The sequence below is a fragment of the Clupea harengus genome, chromosome 7 (genome assembly GCF_900700415.2).
Source record: "Clupea harengus chromosome 7, Ch_v2.0.2, whole genome shotgun sequence".
Lineage (NCBI taxonomy): Eukaryota > Metazoa > Chordata > Actinopteri > Clupeiformes > Clupeidae > Clupea > Clupea harengus.
The window spans coordinates 1,842,181-1,862,974 of record NC_045158.1 but is presented as its reverse complement, the minus strand read 5'-3'; the positions used below and the strand labels follow the sequence as shown (position 1 = coordinate 1,862,974).

The 20,794-nt window shown below is 50.1% G+C and overlaps 1 protein-coding gene across 6 annotated transcripts in view; it reads left to right on the top strand.

Annotated features, from left to right (window-relative positions):
• Positions 1-20,794, top strand: part of fnbp1a (formin binding protein 1a) — a 29,601-nt gene that overhangs the window by 2,859 nt on the left and 5,948 nt on the right. For 2 of the 6 annotated variants that reach the window (XM_031570116.2, XM_031570115.2), the window contains exons 3-12: positions 6,788-6,844; positions 7,427-7,574; positions 9,203-9,265; positions 10,357-10,461; positions 12,186-12,200; positions 14,667-14,795; positions 15,092-15,238; positions 17,816-17,995; positions 18,855-19,037; positions 20,308-20,322. In XM_031570116.2, coding sequence (XP_031425976.1) covers positions 6,788-6,844; positions 7,427-7,574; positions 9,203-9,265; positions 10,357-10,461; positions 12,186-12,200; positions 14,667-14,795; positions 15,092-15,238; positions 17,816-17,995; positions 18,855-19,037; positions 20,308-20,322 — 1,042 coding nt within the window. The remainder of the gene's footprint in view (positions 1-6,787; positions 6,845-7,426; positions 7,575-9,202; positions 9,266-10,356; positions 10,462-12,185; positions 12,201-14,666; positions 14,796-15,091; positions 15,239-17,815; positions 17,996-18,854; positions 19,038-20,307; positions 20,323-20,794) is intronic. The other 4 variants (XM_031570119.2, XM_031570117.2, XM_031570120.2 and 1 more) reach the window with 4 other exon arrangements.

The window sequence follows — 20,794 nt, the reverse complement described above, 5'->3', positions numbered from 1 at the left end:
CAGTGTGTGTGTGTGTGAGGGGTGGGAGGGATGTGTCTTCGATTTGTGCATGTGTGCAGAGCAGGAGGTTGTTCTGTTGAGTCAGCAAGGTGTGTGTGTGGGCGGGGGAGTTGATCTCTGTGTTTGGTGTGTGTGTGTTGGCAGATGCTCTGTACTAGGACTACTTGGGAGTGTGTGTGTGTGTGTGTGTGTGTGTGTAGGAAGAGGTTTGTCTGTACAGTTAGAGGTGTGTGTGTGTGTGTATGTATTGGGTGTGTGTGGGAGAGGGGTCATTCAGTGATGTCAATGAACGCTCTATCCCATCTTTAGTGTGTGTGTGTGTGTGTGTGTGTGTGTGTGTGTGTGTGTGTGTGTGTGTTTGAGCATGGGTCTGAAGTTAGGGTACCTTCTGTGTTCTATCATGTTAGCACCATGCGTCATGAATGCACTATATCTCTGCTGAGGTGTCACAGCACAGAAGATACAGCAGCTAGGGCTAGCCTACACAGCAGCCCCCCTCCACACCTTATAGCAAACAACACACCCACACGGCTGGATTGAGTGGCAAACTGCAACACGCATATAGAAACGCATACTTCCACATCTCATGGGAAACCTTAAAGCCCAGATGTTAACAGATGAAGGCCGTTTAGAGCGGAGAGCAAAGCCTCTGGTGATGAGTGCTAACCTCCTCCTTGCTCCCAGGAAATAACACCAACCAGCCCACATAGCCTCACCTGCATAGCCAACAGCAGCAACCCACATCCATGAGGAGCAGTGCAGCCTCACACTGCCCTGGAGCCCACAGCGGCAGCCTGCTAGGCGGAGCAGAGGGTCTGCAGTCTCACAGGGAGACGCTGCCTGTCACACAGACAAACCCTGATGAAGCGCAGTCTATTTATGCCTTTAGTCTGTGTGGTACCACAGTCTCCATTGCACCGGCTCCTCTTATTTGGTGATACAGAGGCAGATATTGTAATAGTTTGTGTGTGTGTGTGTGTGTGTGTGTGTGTGTGTGTGTGTGTGTGTGTGTGTGCGTGTGTGTGAGAAATGCTGCATTGAAATGCTCACAGTAGGGGGGCATGTACAATGCACTAAGCACTTTTCATCTTGTAATTAGCATTCCCTCAGCTAGTGTTGTGCTAAGCTAAGGCATGGCTTTATAAAGACCGCCAGGGATTGGGCAGGTTAACTGTAATCGTCTCTGCCCTGCATGGTCGCTTCCCCGTTACCGTAGAAACTGGTTGTTATGGGACGGGCACGTCCTCTGCTGTAGGTCAGCTGTGAGATGCTGTGCATTGCCTCTGCAATCAGACATGAGGCTGCACACTGCTGATCTGCCTAGCAACACACAGGGCTCAGGGGAGGAGGAGACCGGAGGGTGTGAACAGAGCAGGTTGGAGAGAGAGAGAGAGAGAGAGAGAGAGAGAGAGAGAGAGAGAGAGAGAGAAGAAGAGGGAGAGAGAGGGAGGAAGAGAGAGAGAGATAGAGAGGGAGACAGAGAGGGAGAGGGATGGAGAGAGAGAGAGAGATATATAGACTACACATAGAGGGAGAAAGAGAGAGAGAGTGAGAGGGATGAAGAGAGAGAGAGAGAGAGGGAGGTAGAGAGAGGGAGGGAGGGAGAGAGAGAGAGAGAGATATATAGACTACACAGAGAGGGAGAAAGAGAGAGTGTGAATAAAGATGCTAGTCTATGGAAAGTAACACAGACACGGCGCAGAAAAATTGAGACATGAGGTAGAGGAGAGCATTGGAGAAGCATACAGACACCACACAAGGACAAGGACACAGAGGACACACACACACACACACACACACACCAGGCTGAGGATGAAGAGCATCAGCATGGAGTAGGAGTGTACAGATGCAAGTCAGTGGGAAAGAGCACCAGGCAGATAGACAAGGAGGCTACAGCCATCAGAGAGGGTCGAGCAGGAGAGATGGATACAGATACCAAGCTTAAGAGAAGAGTTCAGGCGTCAAGCACTCCTAAATATCACAGGTAACAGGTGCAGTGGAGGTGCAGACACCAGGCGGTGGAGAAGTGCACCTGTGATAGTGGACATGTCCAGGAGAGGAGTGGAGAAGTGCACCTGTGATAGTGGACAGGTCCAGGAGAGGAGTGGAGTGGAGAAGTGCACCTGTGATAGTGGACATGTCCAGGAGAGGAGTGGAGTGGAGAAGTGCACCTGTGATAGTGGACAGGTCCAGGAGAGGAGTGGAGTGGAGAAGTGCACCTGTGATAGTGGACATGTCCAGGAGAGGAGTGGAGTGGAGAAGTGCACCTGTGATAGTGGACATGTCCAGGAGAGGAGTGGAGTGGAGAAGTGCACCTGTGATAGTGGACATGTCCAGGAGAGGAGTGGAGTGGAGAAGTGCACCTGTGATAGTGGACAGGTCCAGGAGAGGAGTGGAGTGGAGAAGTGCACCTGTGATAGTGGACAGGTCCAGGAGAGGAGTGGAGAGGAGTGGAGAAGTGCACCTGTGATAGTGGACATGTCCAGGAGAGGAGAGGAGTGGAGAAGTGCACCTGTGATAGTGGACAGGTCCAGGAGAGGAGAGGAGTGGAGACACAGAGCACCACCAGGCAGAAGGGTGCAGGGGAGGCAGACACAGAGCACCAACCACAGGTGAAGACCACAGACAGCGAGCAGTGGGGAAGGGGCAGAGGCACCAGGGAGGTGACGAGGAGCAGAGGACAGACAACATGTAGAGGAGAGGAGAGGAGAGGAGAGGAGAGGACAGGCAACATGGAGAGGAGAGGAGAGGAGAGGAGAGGAGAGGAGAGGAGAGGAGAGGAGAGGAGAGGAAAGGAGAGGAGAGGAGAGGAGAGGAGAGGACAGGACAGGCAACATGTAGAGGAGAGGAGAGGAGAGGAGAGGACAGGACAGGCAACATGTAGAGGAGAGGAGAGGAGAGGAGAGGACAGGCAACATGTAGAGGAGAGGAGAGGAGAGGAGAGGAGAGGAGAGGAGAGGAGAGGAAAGGAGAGGAGAGGAGAGGAGAGGAGATGGGCACAAGGGAGGTGACGAGGAGCAGAGGACAGACAACATGGAGAGGAGAGGAGAGGAGAGGAGAGGAGAGGAGAGGAGAGGAAAGGAGAGGAGAGGAGAGGAGAGGAGAGGAGAGGACAGGACAGGCAACATGTAGAGGAGAGGAGAGGAGAGGAGAGGAGAGGAGAGGAGAGGAGAGGACAGGACAGGCAACATGTAGAGGAGAGGAGAGGAGAGGAGAGGAGAGGAGAGGAGAGGAGAGGACAGGACAGGCAACATGTAGAGGAGAGGAGAGGAGAGGAGAGGAGAGGAGAGGAGAGGACAGGCAACATGTAGAGGAGAGCGGGGAGATGGGCACAAGATGGGGCGCCAAGCAGAGAAGACAGCCGGCATCAGAAAGGGCCCAAAAGATGGCAGATGGATCCACAGTTGATAAGTGCAGACACAAAGAGACAAGCAGGGGAGACCAGGGGAGACCAGCACAGACTCTGGGCACTGGGGGAAGAGCAGACATCAGGCAGACACAGGACAGACAAGGCTGACACAGACAAGGACACAAGGGCAGAGAGGAGAGTGCAGACGCCAGATCCAGTGGAGGAGCATAGACAGCGGGAGGAGCATAGACAGCGGGAGGAGGGTAGGCAGAAGGGAGAGGGAGAGGGGTGCCACTGGTAGGCAGAGAGGAGAGGCAGAGGGGTGCCACTGGTTGGCAGAGGGGAGAGGGAGAGAGGTGCCACTGGTAGGCAGAGGGGGAGAGGGAGAGGGAGAGGGAGAGGGGTGCCACTGGTTGGCAGAGGGGAGAGGGAGAGGGGTGCCACTGGTAGGCAGAGAGGAGAGGGAGAGGGGTGCCACTGGTAGGCAGAGGGGGAGAGGGAGAGGGAGAGGGAGAGGGAGAGGGGTGCCACTGGTTGGCAGAGGGGAGAGGGAGAGGGGTGCCACTGGTAGGCAGAGGGGGAGGGGGAGAGGGAGAGGGAGAGGGGTGCCACTGGTTGGCAGAGAGGAGAGGGAGAGGGAGAGGGAGAGGGAGAGGGGTGCCACTGGTAGGCAGAGGGGAGAGGGAGAGGGAGAGGGGTGCCACTGGTTGGCAGAGAGGAGAGGGAGAGGGAGAGGGGTGCCACTGGTTGGCAGAGGGGAGAGGGAGAGGGAGAGGGGTGCCACTGGTTGGCAGAGAGGAGAGGGAGAGGGAGAGGGAGAGGGGTGCCACTGGTAGGCAGAGAGGAGAGGGAGAGGAGTGCCACTGGTAGGCAGAGAGGAGAGGGAGAGGGGTGCCACTGGTAGGCAGAGGGGGGAGAGAGAGGGGCATAGATGGTAGGCAGAGAGGAGAGGAAAGGGGCATAGATGGCAGGCAGGCAGGGGCTGGTGAAGGTGTCAGACAGACACACCCTAAAGAATGCTGTTTACAAACAATAAGAATATCTTTTATAAACAATATGTTTAGGGTTTGTTAATTTGGCAGATGGTAGAGAGAAGAGAGATAAAGCATATCCCCCCTAAGGGTCCTCTAAAGCACCTTTACACAAGCACTTCTGTCAACACGGGCAGCTCTTTTAGACCTTTTATTGCCTTTGTGTGGAGCTACATGCTGATTACGAAGACACACTGTCTGTTCGCCGTCAATTTCAGCCCAGTTTGTCGATTTTCCCCTGCAGAAAGTGTGCTGTACTAATGTCCCCTGTTCCTGCTCCTTTCATGAAGTGATGAACGACTGTCCTCACACTCACACTCTCTGCTTGTGCCTACATGAAGTGATGTATGACTACACAGACACACACAGACACACACACACACACACAGACACACACAGACACACACAGACACACACACACACACACACACACACACTCTGCTTGTGCCTACATGAAGTGATGTATGACTCCACACACACACACACACACACACACACACACACCCACAGACACACACACACACACACACACACACTCTGCTTATCTACATGCTAGTGTGTCCATGTACCACTTCATCTGCTCTGTCATTCTGTCTGGGCCTGAATGAATGATGCCCCCTGCTGAAGCGCACAGGAAGTCAACATGGCTGCAGTAGGGCCTCTCAAGACTGTGCTGCACACAAGACAGTCATCACTGTAAATTACTTTAATCACTTATGTTTACCATAACCACTTACTGTTATACTTGCACTGCCAATGTAACAAATACATCTCACAGGATGTCTTTTTGCTGCCTTTTTTGCACTACCATAACCTCACTTTAAAGTAAACTTATGCTGCTGTAACTATATCTATATGTATATCTATATATCTATATCTATACGGTAGGATACGTGTGGCTATAGCCTGCTACACTGGACTACAGAGCACTCGCCAAAATACTTGCCGGGGTTGGTGCTGCTGTTTATGATGTAGGCCAGATTTGAGATTTGTGTTGGTTTCTGAGGGGCTTGTTCTGGGTTCGATAGACTACATGAACAATGAGAAGGAGATGGAGGATGGCGAGGGGCAGAGAGAGCTTGGAAGCCGAGGTGGAGGCTGTGGCTCGGCACTGTTTGTCTGTGTGGAATGGAGGCAGCATGGGGCACATGATCCACATGGAGAACAGCCATTTGAGGGATTTTAGACACCGTGTGTCATCAGCCTGAGTCATCGTCATGGAGAACAATGATTCTGGCGTTTGGATTGTTCTGCAGTTGAACACAAGTGTTTCGGCACCCCTTGGAACGCGTCCAAAAATGACCGTTGACTTTTTTAACATTGTATTAACATTTGAAGGACGTCTCTATTGTTCATTTCTGTGTACTGCTGGGATTGTAGGTGCCCTTTTTCACGTTCAAAATGACACCACGATGTCTTGATGTAATTTACCCCTGGGGGTGCCCAGACACGTGCCTCCTACTGTATGTTGTCCAGCGCACAGATGCCACGGGCACCCCACCCTCTGGGCTCTGGGCTCTGGGCTCTGGGCAGCTGGGTTCAGCATGCTCCTGGGAGGAGAAGCTAACGGTGCTGCAGGTTGCTAGAAGTCCAGCCAGAAGACAGCCAGTCGGAGGGGGAGATATACAGCATCCACATGGCCGAGGCCGGGGCTGCCCAGCTGCATCTCTCCAATGCACAGAAACATCTTTCTAATGCACAGAAACATCTCTTCAGAAACAACTCTCCAATGCACAGAAACATCTCTTCAATGCACAGAAACATCTTTCTAATGCACAGAAACATCTCTTCAGAAACAACTCTCCAATGCACAGAAACATCTCTTCAATGCACAGAAACATCTCTTCAGAAACATCTCTCCAATGCACAGAAACATCTCTCCAATGCACAGAAACATCTCTCCAATGCACAGAAACATCTCTCCAATGCACAGAAACATCTCTTCAATGCACAGAAACATCTCTTCAATGCACAGAAACATCTCTCCAATGCACAGAAACATCTCTCCAATGCACAGAAACATCTCTTCAATGCACAGAAACATCTCTTCAATGCACAGAAACATCTCTCCAATGCACAGAAACATCTCTCCAATGCACAGAAACACTTTGAGGACAAAAAAAGACTTTGAATAACATGCTCGCATGCATGTGTGTCTTATTATATCAACATTTTTGCTTTAACAAAGCAAAACAAACGTGCTGATCTGAGAGCTGTGGAGTGGGAACAGTTGCTATCTGTTCTGTTGAGGCACGTTGTTAGTGTTGTGTCATGTATTAGATTGTCTACTGAAGTAAATCCTGTTGTTTTGTGTCACGCTCTCTTCAATATGCTGTGTAAAAAAAACATAATCTCTAATCTCTGATCTAATCTCCCAATCTTTTCCTGTTTTTTTCCCCCTCCGCAGAAATCTGTCGAAGAAATATCAACCCAAGAAGAACTCCCGAGAGGAGGAGGAATACAAGTAAGGGAAATGATTAGTATGGACGCCGCCCGCTCCGCATACTGCACACTTCTTCTGTTTGAGCGTAGGAAGCACGTTTTAGCGCTCTCAATTTGCATGCCTCTGCAGTTATGTTTAATTAAATATCCTTGGTGCTGTGGCATAAAAAAAAGAAAAGGCCTAAATTAAACCCATTTCACAGTCGAGGTTATACACAACTAAGCTGATTCATATGCAGTTGGAGGGGAATGTCTGCCGTGAGAGCGGTGTGTACGCTGCGTAATCTAATTAGTTCAATCAGATGCTTTTTCATACTCTATGCTTTATTGTGTTACGTGCTGTTGAAAAGTGTCAATTTCATGTCCCAGTTCATAAGCCTGATTTTGTATTGTATGTTTTGATATTGTATCTTTTAAAAGTAGAAATAACACATTTTATTGTCCTGTGATCTCTAGGTGATATATCTTTAAACTCTGATATTCATGTACAATCTATTTCATTGATGCATGCAGGCAGCCATCGCATGGTCTGTGTGTTGTCTGATTGAACAGAAGACGTTGGTGTGGCATCGTTCTGTAGATGATGTGTGTGTCTTGCGTTCAGGTACTCCTCATGCCGGGCGTTCCTCATGACCCTGAACGAACTGAGCGACTACGCGGGCCAGCACGAGGTCATCGCCGAGAACCTGAACACGCAGATCCTCTCGGAGCTGTTGCGCTACGTCCAGGAGCTGAAAGCAGAAAGGAAATCGGTAAATCTGGGCATCAGCTCTTCTGCCTGTCTGCCTGCCTGTCTGCCTGCCTGTCTGCCTGCCTGTCTGCCTGCTTGTCGGCCTCTTTCCAAGAAAATCTCATGATATTCAGTCCGAAAGAAAGGCCATTCTGCGATTGGTGCACCAGATAATCTTTTAAATGGAATCAAATCCAATCCTGCCAAAGAGTGTCCCTGTCCTTTCACAGCAGTTTACCAAAAGAAATCCTTGCCTCTCAAAGGGCAGAGCCAGAAAGACATGTTTGTGTGTGTGTGTGTGTGTGTGTGTGTGTGTGTGTGTGTACGTGTGCGTGCGTGCGTGCGTGCGTGCGTGCGTGCGTGCGTGCGTGCGTGTGTGTGTGTGTGTGTGTACGTGTGTGTGTGTAGTTCCCACAGTCAAATCCCCAAATCTTCCGGCGTTCTTGTTGTTGCAGCCGCGGCTCGATCCCACAAAGGGGGGTTACCAGTGGAAACATGTCATTTAGTTGTTTATGCTTTTACACAAGTGCATCCACTCACGCCTGGGGAGCCCAAGTGGGTCAAGAATCCAGGTCAGGGCAGTAGGAGCAGGTCGCTCCCTCTCCCTCTCCCCCATCCCCCTCAGGGGCCACCGGGCTCGGGTGAGAGAGAGCGTGCACTCGCCCTCTGTCTGGAGCTGGTGGCTGGAAGTAACGCGACTGAGAACGAGAGGGGGAGAGGCCATGGAGAAATGAAGAGGGGGGGGGGGGGGGAGAGACGGGAGATAGAGTAAAGGAGAGAGAGATGGAAAGGAAGAAAGAGGGAGAGGAGATGGAGAAAAAGAAATAAGAGGAGAGAGAGAATAGAGTGGGGGAGAGAGAAGGGAGAAAGAAAAATAAAGAGAAAAAGTGGCAGAGGCGGGCCGCGTGCGAGAGCATCCTTTTTCTCTCCCCCTCTCTTTTCTCCTACCTTTCTCTTCATCCCCACCCCCCACGTGCGAGGTGCATCATGGGTAGTGCTTTTAGTGATGCTGGATGAACGGAGAGCGGCTCAGTGTGTTTCATCCCAGCGAACAGCGCACAGCGAACGGAACCGACCCAAACCAGTCCCAGATCCGGTGCATCAGCTGACCGTCTCCCTCTATGCCCCTCTGTAAATAAGCCCCTGCCTGTTGTTGTTGGCCTGGCAAAGGGTCACTCGTCAAATCAGCTTAGCACTGAACACTCTGAGCCAGGCATGAAATGGGTGCGAGAGTATTTGGCCTGTTTTTCATCTGGGTCTTAGGCATTGGACAGGGCAACCTATACAATACTATTCAATGTAGAATTAAGGCTTTGTGATGAAATAGTATTTAGTCTGTGTGTGGTGTTTAGGTGCCTTAACAGTATGTAGCTGTGTTTACAAACAGTGTTCAGAATATTAGCACTGATATGTTCAGAATATTAGCACTGGTATGTTTGCAGTGTTTTCAGTCAGTGTTAAATATGTTAGTATTCCTTTGGTTTTGAAACAGCAACTATGTTATAAATGTAGATTTATTATGAAACTGTGCATATATGTGTTAGTTCAGCCGTGTAAATGAAGTTTATGTTGCTGTATGTGTGCCCATGATTGAGCGTGTTTAGAGTGCCAGTGTGTTATCTGGCTGACCGTGTGTCTCTTGTCCGTCAGCATTTCCATGATGGCCGGCGGGCGCAGCAGCATATGGAGAACTCCTGGAAACAGCTGGAGTCTGTGAGTGTCAACACACACACATGCACACACACACACACACACGCACGCACGCACACACACACACACACGCACACACACACATGCACACATACACACACACACACACACACACACACACACACACACACACACACACATACACGCACGCACACACACACACACATATACGCACACATACTCGGATATACACACACACACTCATATACACACACACACTCATATACACACGCACACACACATTAACACACATACACACACACACACACACACACACACACACTCACACACATACACACGCACACACACACACACACACACACACAGATGGCTGTCCAGTTCTAGTCCATGCCCGTCTCCGTAGTGACCCCATATGTGGGTCAGTGCAGCCGCCCGCTCACAGGATTAAGCCCTATTAGAGTATTATAATCCACTCCAGCGCTAATACACACACACACACACACACACACACACACACACACACACACACACACACACAGACATGGCAATGGATCAAAAGAACTCAGCAGTGATGCACACAAGAACATGCAAGGTCACATAGAGTTAGAGATCAATCTGGAATGAAATGCTGAATTACTACAGGTCTTCAACATGGTTTTTGGTTGCTAACGCTCACGGCTTTACATTTATATTTCTATATTTAACAGACGCTTCCACATTATAGTGCAGATACACATGATTGTTTTTCATGGGTTTGAGCTCCTTGGAGGTGGTTGCCACGACACTGGGGTTGTTAGCACTTTACTCCACCAGTGGAACTAAAGGAACGCCACAACACAACACACCTGGTCTGGCCTTCATCTGTCTGGGCAGAGCATCCCAAGAGGTGGTGTGATGTGTGACTTTTCATGATGTGTGTCTGTGTGTGTGTGTGTGTGTGTGTGTGTCTGTGTGTGTGTGTGTGTGTGTGTATGTGTGTCTGTCTGTGTGTGTGTGTGTGTCTGTGTGTGTGTCTGTGTGTGTGTGTGTGTGTGTTTGTGTGTGTGTCTGTGTGTCTGTATGTGTGTGTGTTTGTGTGTGTGTGTGTGTGTCTGTGTGTGTTTGTGTGTGTGTGTGTCTGTGTGTGTGTGCAGAGCAAACGCAGGTTCGAGCGGGACTGTAAAGAGGCTGACCGTGCTCAGCATTACTTTGAGAAGATGGACGCCGACATCAACGTGACTAAAGCCGACGTGGAGAAGGTAGGCCGGTGTCAGGGGCCTCACGTCCTGTCTCTCAGAGCCACAAACACACTCAAGGGGCCCCCAGTCCTGTCTCTCAGAGCCACAAACACACTCAAGGGGCACAAACACACTCAAGGGCCACAAACACACTCAAGGGGCCTCCAGTCCTGTGTCTCAGAGCCACAAACACACTCAAGAGCCACAAACACACTCAAGGGCCACAAACACACTCAAGGGGCCCCCAGTCCTGTCTCTCAGAGCCACAAACACACTCAAGGGGCACAAACACACTCAAGGGCCACAAACACACTCAAGGGCCACAAACACACTCAAGGGGCCTCCAGTCCTGTGTCTCAGAGCCACAAACACACTCAAGAGCCACAAACACACTCAAGGGCCACAAACACACTCAAGGGGCCCCCTGTCCTGTCTCTCAGAGCCACAAACACACTCAAGGGCCACACTCAAGGGGCCTCCAGTCCTGTCCCTCAGAGCCACATTAGATGTGTCTCCCAGCATGGGGGGAAGGAGAGCGTGTGTGTGCTGGGTTCATCATTTAGTTGCTTCATCAGTATTGATTGATTTCAGTGAGGTGTGGAGAAGCAGGGACGGGTGGAAAACACACTCTGCAGGGGTCCCGCCCGACTAGTCTTAAAATATTTAATACACACACACACACACACACACACACACACACACACACACACACTAATCCCGTCCACTAGAACTGCCCAGCAGTCTCTCCTCCAATCCAGTCATTCAACAGGTCTATTGTCATGACAATCCTCATCACTTAACACAGGTCAATATGTCCCCCCCTCAGTGCAGTATCTGTTGTCTGTAATACAGTAGCCTGCAGGTGTGTGTGTGTGTGTGTGTGTGTGTGTGTGTGTGTGTGTGTGTGTGCGCAGAGAGGCCTGTGTGTGCGTATGTGTGCAAACAGACGTGTGTGTGTGTGTTTGCAGAAAGGGCTGTGGGTGTGTTTGTGTGCAGAAAGACGTGTGTGTGTTTGCAGAAAGGCCTGTGTGTGTGCGTGTGTGCAGAAAGGCGTGTGTGTGTCCCCTGCTGAAATAGAAGCTGGGTTGGATTCTCCATTGCAACCCCTGACATGTTGCTGATCGCCAGGCAACCAACAGGCCATGTGCAGAATGATGGAGCATGATGGTGCGACGCGCATCCCTCTAGCATGTTGCATTGTGCAGGGCTGCAGGTCGCCTGTAGGGGGCTCCACGTGTACACGTGTCCTCTGAGGTCTCACACACAGCACAGGCAGCCCCCCCCCCCCATTCTCCATTCAGACAGTTGAACTAACATGGCTGTTGGTTGTGAAGGGCCATGTTGATGTTAACAGTTGAAGAAATCTTAACACTAAAGGTGAACTAATGAATTGCCCCCGCCATTTTGTTTGCCCTTCACCGATGAGAGGAAGTACCGAACGCAGCCGCAATACATACTGCTGTCCTGGTTAGAACTCTGGAGATGAAATATATTGTTAAGATATTTAAAGAATTTAAAACGCACTCTGCAACTATATATCTGCTGTCGAACTATTTGAGAGGTGGATGAAACCAAAAGGACAGTGGAGAAATAAGCAGGTTCTGTGTGTAGAAAAGGAGCTTAGGTTCGTTTATCGTGTGTGCATTACGGTCAATGAGAAAGTCATCCGAAGGGGATGGCCAATGGCCTGTTCGGTGCTCTGAAACTAACGCAGTCTGTTCTTGTTTTCTAACATGTCTTCAAAGCGGTGTTCACTCAAGGTAGGTTTCTAAACGTGTCCACTTTCTGTTTTCGGTCTCGTTGTTGCAGTCCATGTCCACCCATAGACATACAGCAGATCACGGACCGGATCAGGTCAAGACCTCCACAGATAGCAGGCCACTCTGGGCCAGGTCCGACCCGGTTTCTGGCCCCGGTTTCTGGCTCGGACCCGGCCCAAAGTCGGCTGCCTCTTGGTTCTGCTCCCCATTCATTTCTTTATTCTAGACAGTTGATTAGGCAGTTCTGTAAACTCACTCCCAAAAATCCAGTTCCACTCTCTGAACAATTAAAGACGAGGAACACTGACCCACTCAGGTGGTGGGACAGGGCCAGTGTTGTCCCAGTGATTAGAGGTCAAAGGTCACTGCCCTCACATCCACTCGTGTCTGTCGTCACGGCGCCCGCCCCGCGTCTCGTCCTGTGTCCGTGGTGTGTGTCCGTTCCCATCCGTCCCTCCGTCCATTGCAGCTGTGGACGCCTGGCATGCGTGTGGACAGGGGGCGCAGGGTTCAGTAGTTCTCTAAGGCTCAGCTCTGGCATCATTCTGTGCATCTGTTTGGTTGAGTTTCCTCAGTCAGTCGCGCTGGCTGCATTCCTGTGCTGTCCTGTGCTGTGCTGTGAAGTGACTGTTGTCTGTGTTGTGTTGTGTTGTGTTGTGTTTCCTGAGCACTGGTCCCTGTGTGTGTGTGTGTGTGTGTGTGTGTGTGTGTGTGTGTGTGTGTTCATGGTGCCGGTATATGTGGTATGTGTGTACCTCTGTGTGCTTGTTTGTGTGGACTGCTTAATGTATGTGTGTGTGTACCTCTGTGTGCTTGTTGCCTCTTTTGTGTATGTATGTATATGTGTACTTGTTTTGTGTGATGTGTGGACTATTCTATCTGTATATGTATATATTGTGTGTGTGTGTGTGTGTGTGTGTGCGGTGCGTGTGCGCGTGTGTGCGTGCGTGTGTGTGTGTGTGTGTGAGTGTTGCATTGCCTGTACCCACTGACCGTACACACTGGCGTGTCTGCATGTTATGTAACAGTGGTGTTTTCCCCCTGCTCCACAGGAGCGCCTACAGTGGACAGAAAGGGGTTAGGTCCTGACAAATGGTGCATATCTAACACACACACACACACACACACACACACACACACACACACACACACACACACACGTGTGCCCGTGACTTAAGCTGTGGGTGTCACGGCAGTCGGGGCTTGGATGGCCTGTAATTGGTCGCCACTCTTTGCCAGACCAGTGGGTGTGTCAGCCACGTTAGCGCTGCTGCTGGCTGGAGTTTAACATCTCGCTTGTAGTGGAGCTTAATGAATGGGCGTGTGTGTGTGTGTGTGTGTGAGTGTGTGTGAGTGTGTGTGTGGGTGTGTGGGGGTGGGTGGTGTCAGTTGTTGGTTTCATGTCCCAAGTGATGTTTTTATATTCTCTTATTATTAAGTTTCTGTTAATATTCTCACACACTTCTATGTATATTACGTTGTGTGAGTGTGAGTGTGTATATGATTATGAATGTTTGTGCAAGGCTCGTGTGTGTGTGTCAGTTGCTGCATGGGTGTTTGTGGTGTGTGTGTGTTTGTGTGTGTGTGTGTGTGTGTGTGTGAGTGAGAGAGTTGCTGCATGGGTGTTTGTGGCATGTGTGTGGGCTGTCTGTGTGAGTAGCTGCATGTGTGTGTGTGTGTGTGTGTGTGTGAGAGAGTTGCTGCATGGGTGTTTGTGGCGTGTGTGTGTGTGTGTGTGTGTGTGTGTGTGTGAGAGAGTTGCTGCATGGGTGTTTGTGGCATGTGTGTGGGCTGTCTGTGTGAGTAGCTGCATGTGTGTGTGTGTGTGTGAGAGAGAGTTGCTGCATGGGTGTTTGTGGCGTGTGTGTGTGTGTGTGTGTGTGTGTGTGTGTGTGTGTGTGTGTGTGTGTGTGTGTGTGTGAGAGAGTTGCTGCATGGGTGTTTGTGGCATGTGTGTGGGCTGTCTGTGTGAGTAGCTGCATGTGTGTGTGTGTGTGTGTGTGTGTGTGTGTGTGTGTGTGTGTGTGTGAGAGAGAGTTGCTGCATGGGTGTTTGTGGCATGTGTGTGTGTGTGTGTGTGTGTGTGTGTGTGAGAGAGTTGCTGCATGGGTGTTTGTGGCATGTGTTTAGGCTGTGTGTCCATGGTATATGTCAGAGTATGTACGTGTCTGATGCATATTCATGATCTAATCTGTACATATGTGGCTATGGTGTGTCCCTGAACACTTTGTGTCTGACATTTGTGAGTTTGTCTGTGTGTGTGTGTGTGTGTGTGTGTGTGTGTGTGTGTGTGTGTGTGTGTGTGTGTGTGTGTGTGTGTCTTTACAGTTTGTGTGTCTGTGTCTGTGTGTATCTGATATATGTGTGTGTGTGTGTGTGTGTGTGTGTGTGTGTCTGTGTGTATCTGATATGTGTGTGTATGTGCATGTAGTTTGTCATACCCACGGCTGTGTTCCCTCACTGCAGGCGCGTCAGCAGGCCCAGATCAGACACCAGGTGGCTGCAGACAGCAAGAACGAGTACCTGAGCTGCCTGCAGAAGTTCAACAAGGACCAGAGTGAACACTACTACACACTCATACCACTCATTTTCCAGGTACTTAGAACACACACACACACACACACACACAATAATAGCAATATACTGTAAATCTAAAAACATATAACAATATCACTTTAATAACAATACAGTAACACTACTCCAATAACAACAATAAAACTCTCTCTCTCTGTGTGTCTCTGTCTCTGTCTCTCTGTCGCTCTCTCTCTCTCTCTGTTTCTCTCTCTGTCTCTCTTGCTCTCTCTCTGTCTCTGTCTCTCTCTCTATCTGTGTTTCTCTCTCTCTCTCTCTCTCTCTCTCTCTCTCTCTCTCTCTCTCTCTGGTTGTTGCAGCGCATCCAGGAGATGGAGGAGAGGCGTATCGAGAGGGTGGGGGAGAGCATGCGGACGTACGCGGACGTGGACCGCAGGGTCCTGCCCATCGTCAGCAAGTGCCTGGACGGCATGAACAAGGCAGCTGAATCCATCGACCCCAAAATGGTGAGGGACCTCCGCCCTCGGCTTGATCAGTTTATTGACGACATGGCCCCTGTGCAACTACACGATTTAGTGCCGTCAACTCACTTTACCAAGAGTAACAGCACATTGATGCTTCACACTTACATGACACTGGGGTTAGGGTTAGAATTCAGATCACAGGGCCGGGGTATGGACACATAGTGTTGTGCCACTTACCTGGACTGAACTGAAATACACATGTTACAAGGGATGTGTGATATTAAGTTTCAACCTTTTTTTTTGATTGTTTTCCATAAGGATTTGTAATGAACTTAAGCTGTTATCATCTTGCACGATATCAGTGAAGTATAAAATAGCCAGCTGTGACTCTGTTTGTTCTCAACTTTCTGGCCTGTGATCCTGTGCTGTGTGTGCACGAGATGCAGACCGCGCTACATTAAGCAAGGATTAATAATTCAGCCTTTCTGAACACTGAGCCGCCTGCTTAAGTTATGGCTGTCCCACTTTCCATCCTGGCCTGTAACAAACTGGAAGTGTTGCTAGGCAAACCGCACCCAGGTGACTAGGAGTAATTCACAGATACACACACACACACACACACACACACACACACACACATTGGAGGGGCCGAGAGTGGCCCTGATGGTGTTTGCCAACGCTTTAGTCCTAATGTGTGGCTCGGGACGGGCGCCCGTGCCCGTATCAGTGCCCGCCCTGGCAGATGGAGGGCACACATTGACAGACATGAGAGCCGTTTTGGCGGGAGGATTCTGACCGGCTTACTGGCCGTGGTGGGGATCAGCCCATCGTCTGCCCTTCGTAATGGCAGGGCTGCGACCGCAGGTAGCCGCTCTCTGCTCTGGATCTGGTCCTGGTTCTGAGCTCGATCTAATCCAGGGCTGGCTGCTGGCTGATGTGTATCTCCCATTTGCAATCCTGATACGCATCAGAATCAGCATCAGCACCAGCATCAGGGCCAGCACCAGCATCAGCGCGACAGCTCTTTTAAAACACATCACATCTCAACAGTTAAGAGGGGATTATGAAAAACCACACAGCAACAACAACAGCAACAGCGTGTGTTATTTTTAGCGTGCCTGGCCGGATGGTTTGAGATGTTATCTGAAGTGTGCTCCATGGTCTGAGCTCCATGGTCTGTGATTGAGCCCCATGGTCTGTGCTGCATGGTCTGTGACTGAGCTGCATGGTCTGTGATTGAGCTGCATGGTCTGTGCTGCATGGTCTGTGATTGAGCCCCATGGTCTGTGCTGCATGGTCTGTGACTGAGCTGCATGGTCTGTGATTGAGCCCCATGGTCTGTGATTGAGCTCCATGGTCTGTGACTGAGCTTCATGGTCTGTGCTGCATGGTCTGTGCTGCATGGTCTGTGCTCCATGGTCTGTGCTCCATGGTCTGTGCTCCATGGTCTGTGATTGAGCTGCATGGTCTGTGATTGAGCTCCATGGTCTGTGACTGAGCTTCATGGTCTGTGCTGCATGGTCTGTGCTGCATGGTCTGTGATTGAGCTCCATGGTCTGTGATTGAGCTGCATGGTCTGTGATTGAGCTCCATGGCTCTGTGCTGCATGGTCTGTGACTGAGACCCATGGCTCTGTGCTGCATGGTCTGTGACTGAGACCCATGGCTCTGTGCTGCATGGTCTGTGACTGAGACCCATGGCTCTGTGCTGCATGGTCTGTGACTGAGACCCATGGCTCTGTGCTGCATGGTCTGTGACTGAGACCCATGGCTCTGTGCTCCATGGCTCTGTGCTGCATGGCTCTGTGCTGCATGGCTCTGCACACACGTGGATGCAGTGCGTTTACGACCGCTGCAGATTAGAGCCGGGATTAAGAAGAATGTATGGATGGAATCTGTGGATTACGTGCAGGTTCAACAGTTTGTCCCTATGCTCTGTGCTAATCTCACTCGTAAATAATAGCTGAGACTGAAACAGATCTTAACCATATCCGTTCCAGATTCTGATGATTCTAGGATTGTGTCTCAGTCCTGGAGATGTGATTAGGATGGTAGACAGGGTTGTCTCTTAGTCCTGATGATGTTATTAGGATGATGGAGGACAGTCTTACCTTCCCCAAATGGATCCGATCAGTTCTAGATGGTTCTCTGGTCTAGTTCTAGATGGCTGCTGGCTCTATGGTAGTCTCACAGTCCTGGAGGTGTTCTGTGATGATGGCTTTGGACAGGGTCGATCCTGGTTAGAGTTGGACGGGTCTGGAGTTAAGGAATCTGACCTCAGATCAGGGCGGGTCCATCCACAGCAGACCTACACCACCAGAACACCAGGGTTGCATGTCCCAAAAGTGTTGATGTGCAACTCTGGTCATTAAATCATAGGGTGAGGATCTGTCAACGTGTGAGTCATACAACAACACAGCCCAGATGTGTGAGCTGCCTTCCCCAGCTGCAGGGCAGGCTCACAGGACTGGAGATGAGTTTGGGATGAAGGATATGAGGAGGAGGAGGAAGATGATGATGATGATTTTTATGACGATTATGGTTTTGAGTATGAATGACAGTCTTGTGAGTCTTGTTAGATACTGATGCTCTCCGCCGTCGTGCTTCCTCCCCCCTTCAGGACACGAAGCAGGTGGTGGAGACGTATAAGTCAGGGTTCGAGCCCCCGGGCGATGTGGAGGTTGAGGACTACAGCCTGTCCATGAGGAGGGCCGTGTCTGAGTCCAGCTTCCTTAACGCCAGAGGGGAGAGCCGCCGCCGCAGCAGGGGCAAACTGTGGCCCTTCATCAAGAGGAACAAGGTAGGATGCGCTCGCACACACACACACACACACACACACACACAGGCATGTACAAACACACACACACACACACACACACGGAGGTATGCACAAACACACACACACACACACACACACACGCAGGCACGCACAAACACACACACGCAGGCACGCACGAACACACACAGACAGACGCACGCAGACAGACGCACTGTATTGGCCTCTCAGATGTATAGTGGTGTCTGTGGTTTTACACGGTGTTGAGTGTGATGTTAGCTATGATTTGAGGTGAAGGGAAAACTGGCAGAGAAGATCAAGACAGAGCTTGGCAGAGCAGAATGTTTCTCCGGTGAAGGCTTTAAAATGTCCCTCAGAGAGCACAGAAAGGATCTGAAACCACTTTGTAGGGCAACTCTTTGCCTTTGATGTGCACAGTACAACCAGTGAAATGTTTGTCCTAATTAAATCATCGCTGAGCGGATAATTGGCATGGATAAGTTGTGTGTGTGGGCCAAATGACTAAAAGTAAACATATATCATCTCTGGGGTGTAAGGGTGCGTTTACTTAACCAACGGCTGACCCAGTCCCAGTTTGAACCCTTCCTGAACTAATGACTGACGTTTACTGCTGTGTGTGTGTGTGTGTGTGTGTGTGTGTGTGTGTGTGTGTGTGTGTGTGTGTGTGTGTGTGTCTTTACAGTTTTAACAGCCATGTTCTCAATGTCTTCTCCCCCTGACCTCCTCTCTGTCTTCTCCTCCACTCCTCACCTGACCTCCTCTCACCTCACCACACCTCTCTCACCTCACCTCACCTACGACCTCTGACCTCTACAACACCTCACCTTTCACCTCACCTCATCTCACCTCATCTCACCTGTAGCTTATGTCTTTGCTAGCGTCCCCCCGCCAGCCTCCCCCGCCCCCTCCCACCTCCCCCTCCCCCTCGTCGGCCGTGCCCAACGGCCCCCAGTCGCCCCCCCAGCAGCAGAAGGAGCCCTTCGCCCAGCGCATCAACGGCTTCATGTCCTCTAAGCACCGCAGCCTACGCAGCCTCAAGAGAGGGGTGAGTCACACCGCCACCGCCGCCGCCTGAGGACACAACCAGGGTCTGTCTGATGGAGTAGACTCAGTAGATGGAATAGACGGAGGAGACGGAGTACCTGTGCCAGTCAGAGACTACTACTGTAAGGAGAGACTCTAATAGGCCTGTAGGGCCCCAGCAGCTGGACACTGAGTGAGGGGGTCGGGGGGACAGGAGATAATGTCTGACCCAGAGGCAGCCCGCACTGGAACCACCAGGCCTCACCGGGCCCAGTCTCGTCCAGGGTCAGGAGAGTTCATGGGGCCCTTGCAGCTAGAGGCCAGTCTTGTGTGTCTGTTCAACAGGGAGCCCAAATGAGCCTCTGGAAGAATAGTTTGCAGAAGCAACAGAACATGTTGAATTGGAATTGGAATTGAATTGAATTGAACAGAATAGAACAGAACAGAACAGAACAGAACAGAACAGAACAGAACAGAACAGAACAGAACGTGTGTTTCTGGGTCCCCATAATCTGTGTACTGCCATGTAAAAGTATGTCTGTATTACTCGATACGGAACAAGATAAATACATTGGTTTAGTCTGTCAGAGATTGAATTCATTCCAAGTGGCATGTAGTAACACAAACCATCACGTCAATGCACGAGTCATTTAGAAGTGTCAGTAGCGCCCTCTTGTGACCTATCAGCGGTAGTGCAGGAGCCTCACGTCAGCTCACCAAGAGCACTGCTAGAACTGCATGTAAATTGCACTTCTTCGTAGTGATGGCATTCACATCTACTTGCCAGTGGTAGTATTGCAATGAGAGACGGGCGTAGTACAGCGTGGTGTTTTAAGGAGACTGAGACGTGTAATAAGCCGTTGTACTCAAACCAGGAACCCTTTCCCGATTCCCGAGCCTCTGCTCTACTCCTGAGCTCCTGCCATAGATAGGTGTTGAGGTGAAGATCCCTTTGCCACTGTGAAGCAGGTCTTACCCTGCCCTCAACTCTGTGTGTCACCTACATTCATGTATTTTTCGAAACCTTTAACAAGACTACACCCTGTCTGCCAAAATGTTCAAGCTTTATGGAGGGATTATTGTGTTATTCTGTGTGTTGATGAACCCATACCACTGAGTATTAGCATTTAGCACTAGCATTTTCTCTGTTGAAATAGTCAGTCCATTTGACATTGTTCTATTTGTCCATGTCCTTACCAAATATCACCTGTCTGTATGTGGGGTACAATCTTCATCTGGACACTGTTCACTTATATTCTCTTTTGTCCTGTTTGCTCTCATCTCTTGGATAGCTTTCCCTCAAACTGGTAAGTATTACTGCCAAGTCATGATTTTACTGATGAGTCAGGACTTCACAGGTGAATCAGGACTTTGCTGATGTCATGATGTCACTTATGACTCAGGATTTCACAGATGAATCAGGATTTGAATTTGAATTTGACTGAAGTTATGATTTAACCGAAGAGTCATGTATTCACTGACATTTAGTCGTGCTAATGGCATGGTTTTGCTGATGATTTATGATTTTGCTGATTTCATGATTCCACTGATGAATCAGGGTTTCAATGATGATTTTATGATTCCACTGGGCATCTGTGTTGCGCCCTGAAGTAGCACTGGTGTGTGTTGTGATGGTGTTTCCAATGTAGCTGAGTGTAAATGTGTGTGTGTCTGTGAGTGTGCATGTTTGTGTGTGAGCGTGCATGTGTGTCTGTCTGTGTGTGTATGTGTACCTCTGGTCCATGTCCTTCAGCTGGTCTTTGATGATGTGCTGATGTG